At 36.8% G+C, this 25120-nt stretch overlaps 1 protein-coding gene across 2 annotated transcripts; it reads left to right on the forward strand.

The window, feature by feature from the left end:
- The first annotated feature begins 894 nt into the window (after window positions 1-894).
- Window positions 895-23887, forward strand: NUP37 (nucleoporin 37). Of its 2 annotated transcripts, none has more exons than XM_051784726.1 (10): window positions 895-975; window positions 2535-2754; window positions 4975-5099; window positions 6102-6174; window positions 10743-10837; window positions 18870-18960; window positions 21116-21297; window positions 22238-22288; window positions 22668-22761; window positions 23533-23887. In XM_051784726.1, the coding sequence occupies exons 2-10, from the start codon at window positions 2599-2601 to the stop codon at window positions 23644-23646; spliced, it is 981 nt and encodes a 326-aa protein (XP_051640686.1). In that variant the 5' UTR covers window positions 895-975; window positions 2535-2598; the 3' UTR covers window positions 23647-23887. The 2 variants fall into 2 exon arrangements, with proteins under 2 accessions (XP_051640686.1, XP_051640685.1); XM_051784725.1 differs by lacking the exon at window positions 895-975 and adding an exon at window positions 1791-1852.
- The last annotated feature ends 1233 nt before the right edge of the window (window positions 23888-25120 follow it).

Here is a 25120-nt window from a genome sequence, read left to right on the forward strand (position 1 = left end):
TAACACCATAGCGACAGTAGAGGAGCAATACCCATACTGCTTACTTCCAGAACACAAACCCAATTGTTTGCTTTATTTCACCTAGCTAAGGCAGAGCTCACATTGGGTTTGGTTTTTGGTGATTGGTACGACTGGAAATAGGGATGAAGCATGTGCGAGGGGTAGGGAAAGCAGGAGACATCAGGCAACAAGCAAGACTGCAACAGCAACTACACCTTCTCACTCTGCAAAACCTCTGAAGAGGACAACCTACTTTATTGTTTTTACGCTGACACGAAGTCACATGGGGACCACAGAGTTCTGAAACAGCTGTGCAGCTGCAAGTCAGCGTGGGACAGATTAAAACCCCTCCGGAGTCTTTTCTCTTTCTCCCTGCTCCGAGAGGTTTCCAAGGGACAATACCTGCCACTCCGAGCAAACTCCCGGGTAAACAGCCTGAACAAGCCAAAAACCCTACGGAGCAACCCCTAACCCCTGAGAGCCGGCATGAGCATCACCGGTACCGCTCCCCCAGCTGAAAGCTCCCGCTGCGCCCGCCCCAGGGAGCCCCTTCCCACGGTCCCGCCCCGGGAACAGCCGCGACCCCCGCGCCGCTCCCGGAGCGCCTTTACCCCCGAGCCCGGGGCCGGCCGGGGCGCTCCCGCTCTGCCGGCGGCGCTCCCCGCGGGACGTGCGGGCGCTCCCCGCGGAACGTGCGGGCGCTCCCCGCGGGACGTGCGGGCGCTCCCCGCGGGACGTGCGGGCGCTCCCCGCGGGACGTGCGGGCGCTCCCCGCGGGACGTGCGGGCGCTCCCCGCGGGAAGCGTGGGCGCTCCCGGTGCCCCGCGGGCTCCGTTCAAATCCGCCGCGCTGCCCAATGGGCGCGGGCGCCGCTGCCCCGGAAGCACAGGGAGCGCTCCCGGCGCGGGAGGGGCGGAGCCGGAGCGGGACCCGCGGTGGCCGTGCGGGGGTCGGGTCCGCGGAGGGGACTCTGAGGTGCGGGTAGGGGGACCCCCGGCTCGGGGGAACCGGGGCAGCCTCCCCGGGGAGCAGCAGCTGCGCCCCGAAGGGACAAAAGGGGAAGTACGAGGGTAAAGGAGGCGGATGGATGGGCGGAGGTAGCGGGCACCCACGCGGGTCAGTTGCCCTAAGCGTGTTTCCTGAAGAAATGGAGCTAATGATATTTTTGGTGTTTTCACTTAAGACTAGTCTGATGGCTGATGGTTCAGGCTGAGAAAACTGGGGCTCTTCAGGCTAGAGAAGGGAAGGTTGCGTGGAGACCTCACAGCAACCATCCAGTATCTGAAGGGAGACTACAGGGAGTCCCGAGAGGGACTCTGTCAGGAGCTGTGGTGACGGGACAAGGGTTAATTGGTACAACCTGAAAGGGGAAATTCAGATAGATATTAGAAAGAAATTCTTCACTGTGAGGGTGGTGAGACACTGGAACAAGTTGCCCATGGATACCCCAACCCTGGCAGTGTTCAAAGCCAGGTTGCATAAGGTCTTTAGCAACCTGGTCTAGTGGGAAGTGTCCCTGCCCAGGACAGGGGATTGGGACTAGGTGGTCTTTAAGGTCAATTCCAACCCCTTAACACTCTATCCTTCTATAATGGCTTGTGTTTGTGGGAAGCCTTAAAGGAAGGAAACTACAGATAGGGTTAGAACTTGCATTTGGCCGTAGGAGCAAAGCTATGCAAGTTATATGGCTTAAGTGTTTATAGTGGTGGTTTGTTGGATGAATTAATAAATAAACACACAACTGTGGAGAGCCTCTCTGTGTCTGAATGATGCCCGTGTCAAACCTGGCTGGCTCCCAACCAGAATGTTCAGTCTTGGATGCTGAGACCTTCAGATCATTAACACAGCAAAGGTCTGAGATTTCAAGCTGGTTTTCCACGAGCTGTGTAGTTAAAAGTCTGATTTCCCAAAAAGGCTTAAACTAACATCAAATCTGTACTGGGACTAAAAGGAGTGATTCTGAAATCACTAGCACAAGAACCTGATTTTGTATTAAATTGGTTAAATACAATAAAGTACAAGTTCTAGTACGTAGAGGTAATAGGTGCTCTGCAGTTGGGGAGGCATAAATCATGAAATCATGTTTAAAGATTATGCATGATTACTTTTATTTGCAGTTCTGTAGCTTTGGTTAACTCTGCTTGTAGTTAGATAATCTTTAAAGAGGTAGACAAGTAAAGAGAATTTTAAGGTAGTAATGTGTCATTTCTTGTCATTTGTTGAAAATTTTAAAATACAGTATGTGACTTTTCTGGTGTGTGCAGTTACTTAATTTCTTGTATTGCTATTGAGTTGCCAAGAGTAGCACAAAATCTGCAGTCATTGCTGAAGTCTGTAGAGAGTTTTGAAAATATGCTAGGTTAGTAAATATTTTAATTGATGGAACTACATTACATCTGAAAATATTAAGCTTAAGTGCAGCTTTTGTGTTCTTAAGTATGATGTTTCAGGAAATTTTGATTTGCCACAAATACCTTTTACGTTTTTTCTTTATGCAAATGAGTAATCCTTGCTTTTTAAAACTTTCTGTGTAGGAATGTAGATTTTCATCCTGGAGAAGACATTGCTTCCGTGATACCTTGACTTAGTCCACTGAAAATGAAGCAAGATTCTACTAGAAACATTGCTTACACTGTGGATTGTGAAGATTATGTGCATGTGGTAAAATTCAATCCCTTTGACAGTGGAGATGCGTGTTCCCTCATTGCTTATGGTGGCAATAATTATGTAGTTATTGGGACCTGCAGATTTCAGGTTAGTCTGTGTTATTGTTGATTTTATTAGTTGTGTCCTGAAACTTACTTTGCCAGCACTTCTACTATAGAAAGACTCTGGCCACTTTCCTCTTTCCTCCTCTCCCTGTGTAAACGGGACAATTTTACTTGTTTATTACATTAACAAGTCTGGGATACTTGTTCTTCAGGAAAATAGAAATATATATATATGTTTATATATATATATATATATAAAATACACACTGATATAATACCATCTTGCTGATATAAATGGGATGGTATAAAGTTCCTTTTGATTAGAATCATAGAATCACAGAATGGTTTGGGTTGGAAGAGATCTTAAAGGTCGTCTGGTTCCTCCTTCCACTGGCCAGGTTGCTCAAAGCCCTATCCAATCTGTCCTTGAAGAATTCCAGGGATGGGCATCCACAACTTCTCTGGGCAATCTTTCCCTGTGCCTCATCACCCTCACAGTAAAGAATTTCTTCCTAATATCTAATGTAAACTGGCCCTCTTTCTGTTTAAAATTGTTACCTCTCATTCTATCACTACACCCTCTGAGTAGACTGCAAAGAAATCAGAAGTATTCTACTGGAAGAGTAATCCCATGTTAGTATCTCTTGCTAATGTTGGTGAATGTCTCAGAACTTAAATGCCCAATTTAGGAAATATGTGACTTAATCTCTGTTTTGCTCATTGTTCTTTACTGGTAATTGGCACATTTTTGCACAGTTATATTTTGTTTTACATACATTTGCTATTTAGATTAAATTATCTTCTAAAGCTTTCAGCTAGCCTGTGAAGTAGAAAAGATTACAACTACTTTCAAGGTTAGAACTAACATGTCTGTGCTAATTTTGTGGGTATTTCTTCTAGGGAAGGACTGTGGAAATAATTACCTAATTTTTTTTCCCCAATTGTTTTTATTGGATCTCTCTCACAGACTGTTGGAAACAGTAAAATATGCTTTCTTACCTTGAAATTATTTAGTCATCATATTGTGAAAGTTTTTAAAATGTGAAATACCAAGTACTGTATATTCTTATGCTGTATAAGATGTTTTTAATTAAGTGGAGTTTTTTGCCTAGATGCTTGAAACTCAATTGGAAACAATGGTTTGAAATTTTTAAGTTTTTTTTTTTCATCTCACTTCTCTATTATACAGTATTATTTTTGTACTTTGTCTATTATGAATAATAGCATAACTGGTATTTTTATTATTGTTATTCCCCGGGGTCTTATTATTGGAATTTTTTCTGAAAGGCATCTAGTGCTGGCCATAAAAACATACTGTCATCTGTATTGCTCTCTACCTTGTTTCTAGTGTAGACCTTGAAAAGGAAGCAAGTAAAATTTTGACAACCGCTGGTACAAGGTAGTTTTTCTATAATTTTCATAACTTCTCTTCCACATGTGGAGTCATTGAGTATTTCAAAGCAGGGGAGAAAAATGCTGTTCTTGCTCCCTGTTGAGAAGCATTGAAAACTGTAGATATTGTCACGCATCCTCAGCTAGGTTCTGCTTAGCCTCTACATTATGCAGAAGGCATACAGAAGGTTCTTTACCATAAACCAGAATTATGACATAGAGAAAATTTTGTAGAAATATCCATTAGATATTTTGAGGAATTATGGAAGTTTTTTGGAGGTCAACTGATTGATGGAGTCCACAACCCCAGCTCGTTTCATTTTTCTCACCATCCGGTGTTCTCACCAGTGGGAAGAATAAACAAGTTTGTAATTATAGTTAGATGACAGAGGTCACCTTTCTAGCTCCTGCTGTTTGAAGACTGCTGCTCTGAAAGTGCTAGCATTTTTCCATAGTGTGAAAGCAGCTCAGAGAAAAGAGAGCTTAAATTACATGCTTGCTTTTGCTCATGTTGTTTCTCCTCACTGCAGTGTGCACTTACTTACCCTGCTGTTATAAGTGGCTTTAGTTGTATCTGTGAAGATACTACCTGGACAAAGAATGAGCTCAGCATCTTTGCAACTCAGTTCTGATTTTTTTACTCTGCCCTGGCCTCTGGCTTGAGACTACAGTCATTTAATGTATTTTTAAGTACTTAAATATTTCAAGTTAATACTTTCCTTATGTTCCGGGTTTTCAATTTGATGGTGTTACGATCTAAAAAGATCCCAAATACGTGTAATTTTGAAAGCCTTTCCATTTCATATCAATCTGATTTGTTAGAAGTCACCGAGACATTGTTCTGAATCAGCTAACTGCAATATTTCTGTAGGAGGAGGATGCAGAAGTGGAAGGCATGCAATATAAGACACTAAGAACATTTCACCACGGAATCAGAGTTGATGCCATAGCATGGAGTCCTGAAACTAGACTTGATGCTATACCTCCCCAGATAAGGTACTTACACTAAATGACTACAATGAATCTTTGTCTCCTACCTGTTTTCCCTAGTTCCTTAATATTGGACTCTTCAAAGCTTATGAGTGAAATCTAACTCTTGAGAAATCACTGATGAAGTCTCTGAACACTTCAGTAGAACGTTATCTTTTTGTTGTTGATTTGTTTGGTTTTGTTCATTTGTTTGTTTTTTTGTTCTACTTCTTGTGCCCCTTGACCCTCTCCCCAGTGAACAAGCAGTAAATAATACTTTTTTCATTATTTTCATGGACCTCAGATGTAGTTAGTTCATTCTTTCACATCTGTGAAAAAGGATTTAAGAACTTTTTTAAGTACGAGATCATTGTAATGGCTTCCTCTATAAAGCTATTTAAAGCTATTTATTTGTAGTGGTCTGCATAGTCTGCTGTGTTTTAGAGCAGGTCAAATACTATTTGTGAGAGACACTGAGATGTAAATCTAGAAAGATAGTTAGCTATTAAATGTGCACTTAAGAATTAAAATGTTCTCAATAGTTTGTATGATTCTTCAGAATTATGATAGTTGCTTACTGCTGTGTTTTTGTACAGTATTTTGTTTAAAATATGTTAGAAATTGGTTTATGAATTTTATGTTTTGGTATTTTAGACCACTGATAATGAGGGTTCTTTTCTGTGCTCTGCCTCTTAACTTCTTCCAAGGGAAGTTTCAGTGGCAGTTATGAAAGATATTTCAGTTAATGGATAATTGATAATTGATTGAGATTTAGCTTTGTGAAATGTTTTGCATTTCTGTCTGTGGAAAAGTATTCTTGGCACTTGATACACACTATTGATAAGTTCCAATTATAACTCTACTTGTTACCAAAGCAGAAAAGCTAAGATAGATGCTTTTGGCATTTTTCAAAATCTGATTTTTCCTTCGCATGTCACTTTGCAGGTTTAAACTGAAAGAAAACTGCTAAAAAGTCAACCATTGCAATGTTGATTGACTGACAGGCTTTTTTTTGTCTGTTGAGTATAGGTTTTGTACTGCAGCTTCTGATAGGAAGTTAAGGCTGTTTACTTCAGACCTTCAAGACAAGAATGAATTTAAGGTAAGGGCAGCTAAGCTGATTTTTAAAAGGTAGTTTAGTCTTTAGTGAAGTCTAATCTTTAACTGTCATTCTGGATCATTTTGCTTAATGTACTGTATGAGATAGAGCACAAAACTGAAAGATCCTCTATCCATCATCTTTAGGGATAATTATTGTATTGTATATACCTTTCTGTTTTTAAAGTGGGAATAACTGTAATTATCAGCTACATGATCTTTTGGTTTTCTTTGAAGTTCTTCCTTTGAAATAATGTCAGTTAGATATTTGTGCTATCCAGTTTGAATTTTTTTTTTTTTGTGAGGTCTTAGCTAAGAATAAGCAAAGCTAATTAATACAAAGAAACCTGGGGGAGTGTTTCTTGGTTTTTACTATTTTAGGATATGATAATGCCTCTTTTGGTGAGAGTGGTTTAATGGGTATAAAGGAGAAAATAATACACTTTTTTTGTGGTTTGTTGGCTTGTATTAGTAAGACAATGACATTTGTCATACTAAATGAATGGTGGGTGTCACTTATCTGGTCATACTGCTAATAGAATGAATAAAAGCATGGCATAAGAAGTAAAGATGGATGTTACCAAAGCCAAAATGTCTTTAAAGAAAATGCTTTTTATGTTGCTTCATACCTGCACATACCTTTAATTTCCTTCTTTCAGTTTTGGTCAATTTATGTGACTTTGCCACCAGGGCAGTGGGATAACTGATATATTTATTATCAACTTGGATAGTATTTCTGACAAAATAGTTCTAAAAGCTCTGTCACTCCTTATAAAAGTTATCTATTTATGTAATATCTGCCAGTTTTATGATATTTCAGACAGCAGGCTTTAATGTTAAGGTGTGAATTAAATCTTTTAACTTTTTAGCAGAATGTGAAGTTACTTTAACATTGTAACTGATGGGTGGATAATAAGTGGAAATAATGAAACAGTGGGATGAGCCTGGTACTACAGACTTCATTGAGATAAATTCAGCATCTAAATTCTAATTTTTTTTATTTATTTTGGATTAACAAGGCTTGTATCAGAAAGAGTGTGGCCAGCAGGACTAGGGAAATGATTGTCCCTCTATACTCAGCACCTCAAATCCTGTGTTCAGTTTTTGGCCCCTCATGACAAGAAAGACATTGAAGGTGCTGGAACGTGTCCAGCAGCAAGGCTGGTGAAGAGTCTGGAGCACAAGTCCTATGAGGAGCAGCTGAGAGAGCAGAGGGTGTTTAGTCTGGAGAAGAGGAGGCTCAGGGAAGACCTTATCACCTTCTGCAACTGGCTTGAAAGGAGGTTGTGGCCAGGTGGGGGTCAGTCTCTTCTCCAGGTAGCAAGCAATAGAACAATAGGAAATGGCTTCAAGTGTACCAGAGGAGGGTTAGACTGGATATTAGGAAAAATGTCTTCTCTAAAAGGGTGGTGAGGCTGCCCAGGGAAGTAGTGTAATCACTGTCCCTGGAAGCATTCAAAACACATGTAGATGTGGTGCTCAGGGACTTGCTTTAGTGGTGGACCTGGCAGTGTTAGGTTAATGATTGGACACAGTGATCTCAGAGGTCTTTTCCAACCTTAATGATTCTGTAATTGTTTGGTGCGTATTCAATACAAATGGCTTGAATTTAACAGTAAAGCTGTTAGCTTTGTTTATGCAAGCTCCATCACTGGAATTAAGTCTAAGAACTTTATTAAGAACCTACTGTGATAGCTATTTTACCTATTAGCAGGGAACTCATTAATGAAAAGAAAGAATGTGGACTAGTGTGTTTATTGTTTATATTGGTAAAAGTTGTCTTTGAGAAATGTCTTCTGGGTTTTTTCCGATAGAAAGTGTGGAAAATCCTTTCTCTGGGTAATGGTCTTAATTTCTTATCCCTAGACAATCATTAGACTTCTTGTCAAGAAAAAAATAACCCCTAGCTCTGATTCAAAGCACATGCAGAGTCTCAACTGTTCACAAACTCACCATGAGCTACTACCCTGAGCTGGCTTCCAATAAAGTTTGATACAGTGGCTTCTTAGTAACAGTTACTGATACCTCAGGAAGCCTGTTTGGTAAACCTTAGGTTGAATTTAGGATGAACACATGGAAAACTTTTATCCATTATATAATGCGTACTTAACACATGGGATTTTCAGGAGAGGTACAGAACGTGCAAACAATGCTGAAGGAAGTATGTGATTACAGTCACAGTGTAATCTCTGAACATTTTGTCTTTTATAGTAAACAATTTGTGTGTGTTGCTTCTGGAGGGATAGACTGAGTAATCTTAGTCTGTTTTCCCCATGGAAAGGCTGTCTTGATGTAATTATCAAGAAGGAACTTGAAGCACACCGAGTTTTCCATTACTTTGTCAACACAACTAATCCAAAATTTATGGGTTGGATCAAGCCCAGAACAAAAAAACAAAAGGTAAAATATGACCGATGGATCTTCATGAAACCTTTTTCTTCTTTTGAGGTTTTCATTTGGAAATGAGTTATGGCTTCCTTCTCCTGCTTCAAATTTTGTTTAATAAAAAGCATATTTCATCAGAACTGTGGGAGTAAAATGAGGCATTTTTCAGAATGCTGAAAATTTTCAAAAAATTGGCATTTCTGTCTAAATAGTTTAGCATCATCTTTTGATATATTCGTTCTGGTATAATCCATTAGGTTTTAATAAAATTAGGACCTGTTGGAAAAAATAAAGTTGGCTGCTGAAAATGTTTCTATATTGAATTGGTGAAGAATTCATAAAATTTTTAGAGAGGGGGATTTAGTTCTTGTGTGTGCTTGAGAAATATTTTTTTTTATCAGTTCTGCATTTGTTCCTCAGAATAGCTATACTTAGAGACAAGGTAGTCTGTTTCCCTTTCAGAAATTGTGGAACTTGTTTTCATTTGACCTTGGTTTCCTCTGCAATCTCTCCATCTCATGCTATTACCCATAGGATATTTTTGTCTCATTTTTATGATACCTTGCTGGGCAAAACAAGAGCAGCTATGCCTTGAGACTTAATCAGTGGGACTGAATAGAAGAGGATGGAACGATACCAGATATATCTACACATGGACATTTGCCTGTCAAAACCGCCACAGATATATTTAATGAGAGTAAATATGTATAAATGCACAGACAGAGAAAGCTGATTTTTTTCTAATGAGACCTGAGATGATTTATTCATACCTAGCCCCCACGTGAATGAATTTGAAAGTACTTTAAACTTTAACTGGACCCTAATGAGATGACTTTTGCATACTTGCTTATTACTAAATGTGTATAAGTTATTTAACTTAGGTTTTTGATGATACTGTAAACCTCAAAAGATTACTGATATCTGTAGATAAATACAAAACACTTAATAGAATTAAGGGGGGGAAGAGGTGTTTTGGTATTATGGCCAAGATAACTGAACAGTCTTCAAAATACGTAAGAATTATATAACTTAATTTTTACTAAAACTGGAGGGTTTTTTTTCTTTAGAAAAGCTGTGCTGCTAAATTGGGTTTTGTTACAGATAAATTATTTGCAGTAGTTAGAAATAAAAATGTCATGATTGAGAAGCATCAGATGAGAAGAATTACACAGTAACAAGGTTTCCATTGAAATAACTTTATGCTTTCTGATAGAACATCAGATGTTTGCTTTTGAGTGGCAGTTCACATGTGCGTTCACACCATGGGTGCTTGTCTCCTATTATTTGAGAATGGATGATCTATTAATTCATAGTAAAAGAAGAGTGTGAGCTATACCCCATTTTCTTTTCTCTTAAGCACAACAGCTTGTAAAGCAGAGAGCACAATGCACTGTGTTTGCTCTTCTCAAACGCTTAAAAGAAATTGTGGGTAGTTGCTGAGGTACTGTATGACTTCCTTGATTTTGCTTCTACTGCTTTTCCTCATTTTTGATTTTCTCAAGGTCTTGATGGTGCATTGTCTTCTGTTTCTTCTTCTTTCACTGCGAGCTTTTTCCCTGTTTTTTCTAAAGGTAGCCTTTTGGCTTGCCATCTTTAGTAGACCTATCCTCTTAGGCAATTTGTGCACTGCCTGCTTGGAAAAGGACATGTGCTGGATAAGTGACTGGTTTATTGTTCCTTCAGGATAAACTGTATTGCTGCTCGCAGGAACCCGTAGGAAAAATGACTATTCAGAGATCAGAGTTATTTACCAGTAATCAGAGTTCTCTAATATAGGTAGACCATGCACATATTCACTTCCTGCTTATTCTCCTCTTTGTTTCTGAGATTTGTTATCTTCTACTTTCAAAATTCAGTGGTCAAAAGAAGGATAAAAAGCTCTAGTATGATCTCTGTCAAGCAAGAGCATCAAACTGACCTGTGTGGTAACTACAAGGAATAGTGAGGGGGTATTTTCACCTACAGTGTGAATCTACACATGAATTAGATATTTTAAAGAAACCCAGTTATCGATAAACATTTGTTTTACCTTCTATGTAAAATGATAGTTTTATCTTAACACTTACACATCTTTCCGTTAGCAGTTCTATTAAGTACATTGTGGGCTGATGGAGCAGGCAGTTCTAAGGTAAAAGTATTTATTTTTTTCTCTAAGGTAAAAGTATTTATTTTTTTTCTCATTGACAGACATTTGATGGCCACTCAGATTACATTAATGATCTGGTGTTTGCTCCCAGTGAAGGTCAAGAGGTTGCAAGCGTAAGTGATGATCACACCTGCAGGTATGCATTCTGTTCAAAACACTATTGAAACAGTAGTGTTTGACTTTTTCTATGTGTGAATACCTTACATGTTCACTTAAATAAATAAGCACTTATTTTTTTATTTTTAGTTGGCCTTCATGGCCGACTGACAAGACCAGTCCACTAACAAGACAAGAAATGGACTATTCTTGTTAACTTAGGTTGCAGACTGGCTTTTTGTTGTGACTTGTGGGTTCTTTTTTTTCAGAACAGTATTTCGAACCAACTAGACTCAATGTGAAAAAACTATTGTGTCTTGGAATTGCATACACTATTTTTCCCCATGCTGGACAGTAATAAAAGCCATGCATAGCTCAGCTCTGAATTATATAGACCCTCTCTATCCATTCTGTCATCAGACAAGTAAAGTTTAAAATCAACATATGTGAACTTACCCAAATTGGTTAGCCTTACCAGGAGGTAGGGATGACATAGCCTAAAAACATTACAATACTTACACAGTGGTACTGGCAGCTCAAAATATCATGATTATAGCTGCTTCAAACCCATATATTTAGATATATATTACTGGAAGTAGAAGGGAAACATGGTTTAATGCTTTGGAAAAGGCTGGTTAAAGTTTTGTAGTACAGGAGTTTTTCCTTATCAAAAGGTCACCCATCTTCCTCTTCTAATAGAGTGCTCGAGTCTGCTAAAAGCTGCTGTTCTTATCCCTTCAAAGCAGTTGGAGTGGCAGAAGGGCAGCCATGCAGGCTTTGCAGGTCACTGCAGCAGAGCAGCAAGAGTTGAGAAAGCATCATCTTTTCTCTGTAATAACTGTGATAATTCAAAACTTTCTCAATTGAGGAACTGTTTTAGTTTCTTCTCCAATTATATGAATTGTATATTTGATCTTTGAAGTTACCACCATATCAATTCCTATATAAATGACTCAGGGAAAAAAATGTCGTTTTTCATTTAAGCCATCTTCTACCTGTCAGGAAAGAATTGAATAGCTCTTAGAAAGATTACTCAGTGTATGAGATTTTATGAAGGGTAGATCGTCAACTGATATAAATCACAGTTTAGTAGCTTTAGTTGAGCTACTCTGTCCTACCTAAATAGAAAATCTTAAAGGCCTGTGATTTTAACACCCCTGAGGAACTCAGAAATGCTACTTTGACGAGTAGGCAGATTCTCCATAGATGCCCCGTCTGTATTTCCAACAGAATCATTAGGAATGAACAGTAGAAATGTATGACTTATGTGTAGCTTGTTCTGATTTATTTCCTCTCCTTGGTTTCTTTATTAAATCTAAACTCATATTGGGCTTATTCAGCAAAAAGCTGTTTGACCATGTGGCCTTTTTTTGTTTATTTTATGAAATGCTCAATGTTCCTGGGATGAAAGAAAACTGTTTTAAAACCAGTAGTCTAATTGATACTACTTTAAAAGCAAATAAAAATTATATAATTAACATATACTAACAAGATTTCAGCTTAGTAACTATGAAGGACATTTTATGCCATAAACCATAAAGTCTTTAGTTAAAAGCCATGGGAAATAAGTAGGATTTTTTTTGGCTACTTGAGTTCTTATTTTTTCCATTCATACATGTGGGGCATGAAGACCTTTTCTATTGAATTTAAAGGTTACACTTTCAAAACTAATGGAAAATGCATTCCTTGGGACTTACCAAAATCATTCTTAACTTACTGTGTAATTTGCTTCAGTAGTAATGTAAGAAGAGGAATAATTCTCCTGTCTGTACTGAGTTTCCATTCTGAAATTGTTCTCAGGATACATCATCTGTTAATACAGGTGGAATAAAGTTCTAGAACAGTTAGTACAAGGACACAAAGTTTTGAGTTCCACTTTTAAGTCTTAATAAAGTTTTAATACAATATTTCAGTATGTAATGAATATATACAAACATGTTTAGGTCTTCTCTGGCTTTCACTCAGTAGAAAGTTTAGTAGTAAGTTTAGCAGAGACCTCTAAGGAGGTGAGATTTTCAGTTTGCACATACTGAACATGCAACAACATGCCACAGGCTGCTACAACAGTGGCATCTCAGAGCTGGGATCAGTCATTTTGGCTGGAGGACAGACAGTGTAAGTCAGATACTAGTTCTGTCCAGTGTTCTTACCTTTCAGCTGCTGCTGTGTCACTCAGGAATGCTTGTTGTTTCTTGCATGTTGTCTTTGTTGGCCTTGATCTCACAACACAAGACTTTTTTCCAGCTGTGAAGTAGAGCTGAACTAAAAATACTCTTGCATAAAAATATTTGCAGTGGTCATCTGTGTCAGGTGGTTGTGAGTAAGTGTTATGTGCGTTCATAGACAAGTAAAGAGGTGTTGGTATGTAAATATGCAGTACACTTTAATAATCTAATGTTTCACTGCACCAAAAATGTCAAAACTAATATTGCCTTAAAAAAATTGCTTTTCTGAAAGAAGACACCTTTGGAACACTTTTAAAACTCACTGTGTTACAGTTACTTACAACTGTATTTATATTAAAAATCTAAGTTCCTGTAGCTAAAAATTACCTCTGGAAAGTTGATTGAAAAATTCAAATCCTGAGTCCTAAATATCATATATTACTTCTTTTGGTCCCAGGCATAGCTATATTTCAAGATGTATGAAGCTGTTCATAAGCCTAGAGTTAAACTGTATCTTTGGCAGGATATTGCAGTTTTAAAATTTTGCTTCATTTCACTTGTTTACACATTTCAGAATTGCTGTAATGTTTCTTTAAAAATAGAAAAATATTTCTAATGTTTCATTGCAAAATTCTAAAGAAATGGCAGAGGAAATAGCTGAAATAACTAACATTATATTAAACAAAAATTTGACTCAGTTTCATTTATAAATCATATGTGATAACAAATTAAGTGCAACTGAAGTAACAAAAGTAAATATCTCTTATGTGCAGTCAAAAATCAAATTTAGGATATTTCTACATTACTGCTGAAAGCCAAATATGGTCATGGCAGAAAAGTAAATTGCCTCTTGAATTTAATCTAATTGTTTTCCTTTAAGTCTAGTTCTTTCATAATCTAACTTTCATATCTCAGTTTCAAAATTCTATATAATGTTTATGTGTAATTAAAATAATCTGCTTGTCCATTTCTTGGTATCATAAAAGTTTGTATTTTAAAAAGCTGAAAAAGACTGATCCATACCTTTCTCTCCCTCACTCTCTCTTTTTCTCTAATTTTAATTATTCCTTAAACTACATCATCTTCCTCTCTCTTTGTGTGCAAAAGAATGTACAATTGCATTATCTTCCACTTTATCTGTGCATATACTTGCCCTTTGGTTCCTTTCTGAGTTCTGTTCAGTTACTTAGGCCGTGGTTCATGTGACTTCATAGACAATGATTTTGTGAATTAATTTATCAGTCGCCGTGAAGTTGAGTGTTGTGTTGCACATAATATAAATGCCAGTCCATCAGAAGGTTAGCTTTGCTCCCTGGACAGAGATTTGGGGGAAAGGTTTGATATCACTGAAAGCTAAATCAACTAGACTCTCAAAATGTGTTCCATCTGGTTTTAGGGGGGTTTAATCTGTAGCATATATTTTTTACATGGTGCTCTTATGCCCCAGTTATTTTGTGTAGGTTTTTCTCTAGACAATATGTAGGAAAGCTAATGGTAACTCTTGTTTATTTTTTTTGTCTTGTGTTCTTTAATGTATTGCCAGCACATGTTGCACGTGTTGCACTTGAATCTTACCTTGTGTACTCAATAAATATTTCAGCCTTTGGCTGTATTGAAAAGTTGTCATTATCACTTGTTTCTACCTATAAAAATTATATTTTATTTGTATCTTCCCATTTTAGTGCAGTCAGTTATGGATTTTTACCAATGTTTTTATAAAAGGTGTCTTATTTCATGTTGTTCTATCTTCATCCGTTTGTGTGATTGGATTCTCCAATCTGTCTTCATATAAGAAATGTCATCCCAAAATACCTGTCCTTTCTGAGGTATGCCTGTTACAATTTATCAAGCTAGTTCTGCATTATAATTGAGGAAAATAAAGAAGAGTCTTGAATATTTTTTAAGAGTCCAGTTTTTAAATTTGCCCACTTTTTATATGTATCCCTGTTCCCCTGAATGTGGTCTTACACAATTCTGTTATACTTTACAGCCACAATGCAAGTATTAACCATCTTGTGTTGTACTTCACAACCACTGTGCGAGTATTAACTGCTCTCCCATCAGCTTAAGAAAAAAAACACTTTCCAAATCAAATATTTGGAGTGTTATTTCAGTCTGGTCTTAAGTGTGGGTGAATAAGCTTTTAGTTAGGAAGTCTTCAAAATACGAGGATGATGTAGTAATTTCCTGTGTGGCACATTATTATTTATGTTAAGGGTCACACAGTGCTAGAACGTAGTCTAGCCTATAAATTGTTTTTAAATAGAAATAATTGCATTAGATTTGCTTAGAAGTCAATTTGTATTTTAGAAAGTCATTGGCAGAATCGTATTTGAGTTTCTCAGGAAAAGTCATACTACAGCATTTAGTTTTACATCTATATGGGAAACAATAAGCTGATAACTCTTAGCAGACTTTTTTTTTTTTTTTTTTTTGGTTGAAAGGATAGAAATGAAGCTTCACATTTTTTCAAAAATGCTGTGTGGTCTCTGGTTTTGCATTAGATAACTTGAATTCTTTGTCAGTAAAATAAAATAAATTACTAGAAATTGTCTTGAATATTTCACCTGACCAGATAGAAGGAATTTCTGCAGTTCCACTTCAGCCTTCTATTCTTATGTGTCCTGCATAGTACCCTCCAGATCTTTGATAACCACTTCCATATGGAGTTGGCAGAAGACCTTAGATAAGGCCAATGTTGGTTGTATTCTCTGCAGTGTTAACTAATCTGCCCACTTCCATTTTCCTTTAGTGAGATATCCTCACTCCTTGTGCTCAGTTAGGAACAATTTCACTTTACCTTTGTGTGATTTCAGTAAAAGGAATCTCTCCTTTCTCTATAGTCCTCTAAGCTTTTCAGAAGTGATAGGATTTTCCTTGCACATGGAATATTTCTGATGGAGATATAAAGAAACATATTAAAGTTAGATATTAAAAACCCAACAAAACAACAAAACCACTTTGGATATGAGTAATCTTTGAGTAATGGTTCAAGTATAGTTGATCATTCTTTGTGGTTGGGAATCTTATCGGATGTCAAGGTTTGTTCTAGCCCACACCCCGCTCACTAAAATTATTTGAAATCTTCTGTTGGAAGAATTCCTGCTTTTACTTCCATCTTCTGGGGATTTGAGAAATGCCTGAAGATTGCAATATGGTTTTGTTCTTTTACTATTGTAGTAAGTGCAGTTAGGATTTGATTCTGCTAGTTAGAATTATTCATAATTCAGAAAATTAGAATATAAAATAAGGATCATCTCCATTGCCACAAGACAGGTTTTCAGAGTTCAAATAAATACTTTGCCGACTGTAATAAAAGTCCATTGTGTGATGATATTAATGCACACATGCAGCATGTCATTATCCATATTCATGCATATGACATAAAATATAGTTGATCCAAGGGAGCTTGAATATCTTCAAGCTTTGAGATAACTGCAGTTGTCATTTCTTTGTTTAATTACAGATGTGAGTGACAAGAGAAATGTTCTAATATCTCAAGAATTTTCTTTAACAGCATTTGCAACTGTGTCTGTATTTTGTGTTTGTTTAAATTTTGAGAGTATTGCAGTATATAATTTCTCAGTCCTTAGATACTTAAAAAAATAATTAATTTACTGGGCAGATTACATATTATTTTTGAGACTTTCCATTAATCAAACTTTGGCCGTTATTTCAACTGCCGTCATTCAAACTTTTCCCCATTAAATTTTTGTGGACCTTTTTTTAAACATCAGAAAAAAATACCACGAGCCCAGTAACAAGTCTATACAACAATAGTTGATGAACGGAGGAGGAGAATTAAGAGGATGACACATTGCAGGTTTACGAAAGATACAGATGTTTGGAGAAAAGTAGACAGTAGTTTACTTTGGTATAAAATTGTGATAATATTAGTAAAGTTTCAAGAGCTTTGAATGGGAGACAAAATGCTCAGTCGTCTTGGATTGATTTACGTGATAGGAATGTAGACAAAAGTAGAGGGGTTTTCTTTAGCATCTGTAGCTGATTTGGTTATGATTACTGAGTAACTGAGTAATTGAAATTCATTTTGGCTAATTTTTGGTCTTTGCACATTTTTTACTTGGGTTAGTCACAAAGAAATTGAACACATATGTAATTGTGTAGACTTGCTGCATTCAGACAAAGATCTACTTTGATATGTATTGCCTGGTTTGGTTTTTTGGGGGTTGTTTGGGTTTTCTTTTTTTCAAAACTAAATTAGACTATCTTTGGTATCAATAAAGAAAGAAAGAAATATAAGAGGGGCTTTTATCCCTTCCCTCCACTCTTTGTTACTAGCAGTCCTGCCATTCTTACAAAGTACAAGTCTGGTAACTTTATAAATAACAAAGTTAGGGAGGTAAAAATATAAATTTCGGTCTCAACACCTAATAACATCACTCACCTCAGGGAAGGAAACATCATGGCTTGTTCCTTTTGCCAAAATGATTCACTATCTTCTGTTGTATCATAATTTTCTCCCTGCACAGTAAATACACATGGAAAGTGTTGATTTGACTTGGACAAATCTACAAGGCAAAATTTTTGGCAGTAGAAGAAAGTATTGTATGTTTCTAAATTACCTAATCAAGTAGATATTTCATTTTTTAAACACTTGTCAGCTTTTTGTTTTGACTTTTTTTAATAAGGACACTGATTCTTCAAGATTAGAGACCCTGTGTTTTCTACAGGGAGAACAAATATTTGATCTGTTGTGGTTTGGCACAAGAAAACAACATTGTTCATTAAATATATTTACTTTATTCCCATATATTTTGTCTAGACTTATGATGTATTATTTAAGAGTTTTTTGAAATCTCTTAAATATAAAGCTCTAAGCACCCTGGTGAGATATAAACTGAAAAAGTCTGGAGGAAGTCAGCAAAAATCCTCTAAAATAAACAATAATAGTATGTAGCCACTCATCTAACTCAAAAGACTGGGCAGAACACAACTTTAAAAATTGGCTGTTTCTAAGGTTTTGCATGTCAGAGAGGAAGGATATATGTGTATGTTTCAGTGTCCAAATGCATATAAATAGTATTCAGCCTTGTAGTTCAGGCTGATATTCACAACTGTGATGTCTTTGTCCTACAACTGAGCTACTGATTTTGTAGGGAAAAAATCAGTTGCTGTGAGGTTCAGTTTTGGTTTTGTTGCATTTTATAAACAAAGTAGCTTCATAGCTCATTAACAGTCATATTGAATGCATCCAAAGAAAACTCAGTCATCACCTAATTTTGGAGTTTCAGCATACACTTCCTTGTCAATCCATATTGTCCAAATATTGCTGATTTTTTAACATTGTTATGGCTGCTTGATATTTACTGCGAGCCCTTCTAAAGGAAAAGAATAAACTGGCCCATGTTATTTATTTATTGAAAGCTTGCCAAGACCCTTTGTTGCCTCTTGTTACCTCTGCCGTAGATCCTTTTGTTTACTTTAGCTTCATTTCTGGATTCTTACATTTCCATTACTCAATCTTGTCTTACCAGGAAACGCTGGAAACTCACATATTAGGCAACCAAAATACTTTAATGCATGGTTTTATCCTTTTCATGGCAACGTGGATGATTTAAGTTGCTTGGTACTACATTCTAGGTTGCTTGTATCAACTGGACGAACACTGACAGTACAAAGGCTGTAGTGGTGACTTATGAAAAAAGTGGGAGCATCTCATCCAGATTTCATGTTTAGATAACTAAATTGTCAAATTATTTTGATACTTAAATGGAGGCTCTGCCTGGCTCATCGGTGTTAAAATACATTATCTGCAGCACTGACCACTCTTACTGACTTCCTGAAATGATACAGCATGAACACTATTTGGTCATTTCTTTTGTGGATGTATTGAGGCACTGAAAGTTAATGTATTTGCAGTCAATTTATTTTTTTTTTCTTTAGGGTCTGGGATTTGGAAGGAAATGAGAAGGCCCATTTTGTTTTACGTTCTCCTGGAATGAGTGTTTGCTGGCATCCTGAGGAGGCTTTTAAGGTTGTGGTTTTCAGCTTCTCACCCTCATCACCTTTAAAAAAACAGGAGGGGGACTTAACTAAACTATGAATCTTTGATGCTGTATCATTGAAGTTTGGGGAGCTAGTGTACATTGTAACTGGATATCCGTTGGATCTGCTAATGTGAAGTGACTGTAAATTAATTCTCATTACCATTCTTGTCATTTTACCCTCAGTCCCTTACTCCTCCCATCAGAAATATTCCTTCTTTATTACATACATCTGTTGTTGTTGATAACTGTTCTGCTGATTGCATATTAACTTACAGATTAATACCAGAGAAAAGCTTACCAGAGAAAAGCTTGGGTTTTACTCAGTTACGGTAACACAGTTCACCAGTAACACAGACTCTTATAGAGCATGCCAAGCTTTGAAAAGTATCTGTTTGAAGTTAGGAAGGGATTTTTTTTGTTGTTGTTCTTGCTTGCCATATATGAAATACGCTTTGAAAAATCAAATCAATAGACTGTGATTTTGTACTTATCTGGTTATTGTACTGGGGAGGATGAATCAGCTGATATGTACCCAAATATTCAGCTTCATTAAGGGTCTAGTCCCTGCTGTCTTGGATTTATTATTCCTGTTGTGCCTATCAATAACTGTGTTAAGCAGCTACAAATAGTTGTTCAGGTTACCACAAAAACATACTTAAAACAGAAGAAAGCAGTCAAATAAGATATCAAAGTATTTACATAGCAATAGGGAAGAAGGAGCTCTATTCTCACCACATTTCCACCAATATCAGTATCTGTCCTTACTAAGAAAGCTTGGAAAAATGTTGATCCAGACAGAATCACACTTGAATGTGTTAGCTGCTGTTTGTTACTGGGCAACTTTGTTAGCACAACAAAATTAATAGATTTGTTAAAAAATATTGCAATAGTACAGGATCTTACTTATTATTAGCACGTCTTTTTATTGACTCTTATAGGCACAGGATTTTATATTTTTTTAAAGAAAAGTCCCTTCAAAAAGCTCATAAAACTTGACAGACTTAGTGGTTGCTGAAAAGCTTATTGCAGGTCAAAATGCCTACTGCACCATGTCCTTTAGTTTGTAGAAAAGCATGTTTTGGTGACAGTTCTGTTTTTCCAAACAAACTTGAATGTTATCAGAGTAGTGTTTCTTATGGTTCTTTGCCTTTCTTTATCATTCATGACTATCTAAGAACCAATGCTCCTCATGGAGAAAAATCTGATTTTGTCATCTGGGCATTGGAACAGGTTGCTCAGAGTTGTGGATGCTCATTCCATGAAGAGTTCAAGGACAGGTTGGATGGAGCCCAGCAACCTGGTCTAGTGGAACGTCTCCATATCCATGGCAGGGGGATTGGAACTGGATGATCTTTAGGATCCCTTCCAACCCAAACCTTCTATCATTCTGTGATTTAATGAGGAAGCTCATTCTACAGTCCTTAATTAACAACTGCTTGAATGTATTACTTTAATGGAAAAAGTTTAGATAAAATCTGTTGCAAACTGTTACAGGATGAAGTAAGAGATGTTATATAAAATCAGATTGTACAGTTACACTGATTAATAGTGTGTTTAGAATCATAGAATCATTTAGGTTGGAAAAGACATCTAAGATCATTGAGTCCAACCTTTGACCAAACCACCACCATATCAACTAAGTGCCAGGTCCAATCATTTCTTGAACACCTCCAGGGATGGTGACTCCACCACTTCCTTGGGCACCCTGTTTCAGTGCTTGATAACCCTTTCTTTTTTACAGCACTATGTCTGTCAGTCAGTTCTTTTAACTCAGAAAAGGAACTTTTCCATTTTAAAATAATAACATTTTGCTTTGAAATTCTAAAAGCACAGTGCATTGGTGGTTAAGAACTGGTGTTTCTAACCACCAAAATTATATACATAGATATCTATAGATACATAGAGATAAAATAATGTAATCATTATGTATAACAGTGTAACAGTAGTATAGATTAAAGTGCTTTTTATTTATTGGTAGAAGAGAGTCCAGGAGAATGTTTTCTGGTACAAAGTGAAAAATTGTATCTATTTTAGTATTGTTAATGTTTGCTTGAATGTACTCTAAGTTTGCTACAGAGTAGAAAAGGTATTAAGGTTCATTACATGCTAAGTTTACCACATTCTATTAATTTCTCTTAACAGCTGATGGTAGCAGAGAAGAATGGAACAATCCGATTCTATGATCTAATTACACAGCAGGCCATTCTCTCCCTAGAGTGTGAACAAACGCCACTGATGTCAGCAGACTGGTGTTTAAAAAATACTCTTAAAATCGGAGCAGTTGCTGGAAGTGATTGGCTGATCTGGGATATCACTCGCTCCAGGTATTTTTATACCCATGAGAGAGGTTTCTTTATTCTCCTCTTTATCAGTACATGAGGAGATGCAGCTACTTGGCTAATACAGCATGTCAGTCACAGAGTCACAGAACGAGTCAGGTTGGAAGGGACCACAGTGGTTCGTCTGGTCCAACTATCCCGCTCAAGCAGGGTCATCCTAGAGCACAGGGCACAGGATTGCATCCAGACAGGTCTTGGAATCTCCAGCAAGGGAGACTTGACAACATCTCCGGGCAATCTGTCACTCACACAGTAAAGAATTTCTTCCTCTTATTCTGGTAGAACTTGTGTGCATCAGTTTCTGCCCATTGCCTCTTGTCCTCTTGCTTGGCACCACTGAGAGGAGCCTGGTCCATCCTCTTGACACCCTCCCTTCAGATACTTACAGGTATTGATGAGGTCCCCTCTCAGTCACCTCTTTAGGCTGAACAGGCCCAGCTTTCTCAGCCTTTCTCCGTAAAAGAGATGCTCCAGTGCCTTAATCATCTTTGTAGTCCCAATGCACTGTATATTGTATAAACTATTCAGTAAATAAATTAACAATTATCAGTAATTACGATATCAATACAGACCATTCCCTGATATTCTTTGTTTCATCTTTATCTATTAAAAATAAGATTGTCTGTCTTTTTGTCCATTTGAGATAGAATCTCACTGTTTCCCTCTCACTGTAAGTTTTATGTGTTAAAGTTTCATTCTAAGTCATAAATAGATAATTATTGATCCATAATAAACTGGATAACTACTTCAATTTTCCCTCAAACTGAGATGTAAGCTGCAGGAATGGTCTAGTTTTCCCTCAGGTGCTTCACAGAGAGTAGACAATGTGTCCCCTTCACTGTTTAAATGATACATGCTTTTGGTACCTCTAGTATGAGCTGTAGTTGTTTGCAGAGCAGTTTTTTACCCTGAATGTCTGTTTTAGTTATCCACAGGATAAGCGACCCGTCCATGTTGATCGAGCCAGGTTGTTCAGGTATGTGTTGTCTGTATTCTGTGGGGTTTGTCTATATAAATCTATAAATCTATGTATATACAAGCAGTTGTGAGTTTAGGAACCTGGTCTCAGTTAAGTCATTTTTAGGGGGACTTGGTCTATAAACTTTATATAAACTTGGTCTATAAAGTTTATAGACCCACATTTAGTATACACACGTTACATTCCCATGATTTTTTTTCTTTTTAACAACAACATGCATATGAGGCATTTACAAGCCATTTGGCTAAATTTATTCCTCTGCTGTTAGTAGAATACCTGACATCCTCACACAGTCACAAGGGAGAGAACTCCACTTTGTGTGCGCTACGGATCATGTGACAGCAGTATTTGAAAAGTACATTCGTTTTATTCATAGATGGTCCCGAGTGAATGAAAATCTGTTTGCAACCACTGGATATCCAGGAAAGACAACGACTCAACTCCTGGTTCATCACTTAGGACATCCCCAGGTAAATTTCTGAGTCTCATCTCTTCTCCTCATATATACTAAAAAGCTACAATTAAAAACTGGCCCAAACCATCCAGAAATTATTCTTGTTGTTCCTATTTTATTTTGTTTTGTGACATCCATACTAAGGAAAAAAAATTGCAGCACACTTAACCTGCTATTTTAAGGGCTGCTTAATCTATATGTTTTAGTTTTCTTTGCCATATCAGTGCTAAGGGGAAGAAAAACACCTTTAACCTGTTATTTAATAAATTTGTCGATATTTCTAATACTAAGGAGGTTAAAACCAGCTAGTTTTGTATTTTACTGGTTTGAACTAATTGCATTTTAAATCATGAATGAAAATGCAAAGCATAAGAAATATTTTGGTTTTGCTGGAGTCAGCATACATTTGTACTACTTACAGTAAGAGTATTACCTCCAAACATACTATTTGTGAGTACACTGAAATAACAGAAATAATTTCATTTAAAAAGGCTTTTAAGTTTGAAAGTATGCCTTTAAAATAACAATAACATTTATAATAATGTAAATAGTTGAAACAATTTGTTATTATGGACTATTTTGATGTACTTAAATGTGGTAAGTAGCTATGGAAACTAAGAAGAGAATCAGATTTTTCAGTTGAATTTCTGTTGTATTTTAACTGTATTTGTTAAGGAGTACTTAATCTATAGTGTTTATTTGTCTATGCAACTTGGTATACGTGGTATAGAAATCATTTATAAGGGAAGTTGTATTGATATTTCTCTCTCTCTGTCTTTTTTTGAAGCCCATTCTTACGGGAACTGCAGCCGTAGGGTCCGGTTTGACATGGCACAGAACTCTTCCATTATGTGCAGTTGGAGGAGATCATAAAATTTTCTTCTGGGTAACTGAAATGTAAAATAATCATTTGCCTTTAATATCAAACTTTACAGCATAATGCCTGTTTTCTAGTAAAATGAAAACATTTACTCTTTGTAATGGTATTTATTCACTTGGAGAACATAAGAAAGGAACAAGTAAGGTATGAATCATTTGTGTTTGATTTTTAGCTTGCAATTGTAAGAGCTTTTGTAAAATTGGTTATCGTACATCTGATGCTTAGTTATTTCTCTTAAAATAAAATGTACTTTTTAAATATAGTATTTGGTGTAAAATTAATTTTTAAGTGCTTTTTAAGGGCTTTTATGTCCGGCAACCCCAGTCGACAATCTCACTAACACAGCTCAAGTACTCTGAAATTGTCCAGAGTACCTACAGAAAGAACACCTGTCTCTGTATTAACTTTCCCAACCATCACTATCTTATAAGAAAAAAAATGTTGTCCCTGAACATTTTTGAATTACCACGAACAGTGAAGAAGCTAATGGTAAAATCAGAATGATGATTTGAAGCAATATTATTTCTCTTAAGATGACAGAGGGATTTACTTCAAGCATGTCAAACTGCATGGTGGGTTTTTTTCTGTTTACAGCCTTTTACTTCCAGCCTTTACAGGAAAAACCAAAGACATTCTGCTTTCTAGAAGCATATTTTTCCTGTCCTTCCTATACAAGACCCAGAAATGAAGTAAAGGAAGAAAAAGACAGACATAACTCCTGTCTTCAGTATCTTTTTTGCATGCTTTTGCAAGTGAAGGGATATCAAGATGTTCAGCTAGTGTAACAGCTCCTTATAGCATCATAGCCATCCTTATTAGCAGTAGTTAGATTTTAAATTATTCTGTTGTTTGTTCCTATTTATGCAGGAAACATAAAAAAAATTCAGAAGTAGGACAACAATAAGTGAGACTACAGTCACCTTTTAAAATGTAAGACTTATTTTATTTCTCATCATTCCTTATCCTTGAGAACTTTTGCTTTCCAACTGCCACTGGAATTTACCTAAAAGATGAATATAAAGTTCCTTATAAGTACCAGTCTTGATTGGTGTGTGCTTAAACTGTAAAATAAGCAGAGTGGAGAATGTTTCAAGATAACAGTGCTTTGTTTATCTTGTATCCATAGTTTGACTGGAGATTGCAGGCTTAACAGGTGGTTTAATTCGCTTGCAGACACAGGTAAAATTCTTTGTGGATCTGGAAGGAAGGATTGGTCTGGGGCATTGCTGTCCTTCTGGTGTGTAGTGAAACTGAAACAGATTTGGGTTTTTTCTGTCCTTTCTCAGAGCAAAGCTTTTCAGAGCTCCTAGCTATGCAGAATACCATACACTATACCCACTATCATATTGACAATGGCAATTTGCATTAGGTATGTGCAGGTGCACTCTGACTGAGACTTTTTTGATTTAGAATTGCTTAAGATTCAAGAGGGTAAAGGGCAGAAATTCTTCTGTTCTGTAGTTAATTCAGAAGCCACAATGCTCCGTTTTAATAC

This window comes from Manacus candei, unplaced genomic scaffold (assembly GCF_025592945.1).
Source record: "Manacus candei isolate 608988 ecotype Guabito, Panama unplaced genomic scaffold, ASM2559294v1 h1tg000018l, whole genome shotgun sequence".
NCBI lineage: Eukaryota > Metazoa > Chordata > Aves > Passeriformes > Pipridae > Manacus > Manacus candei.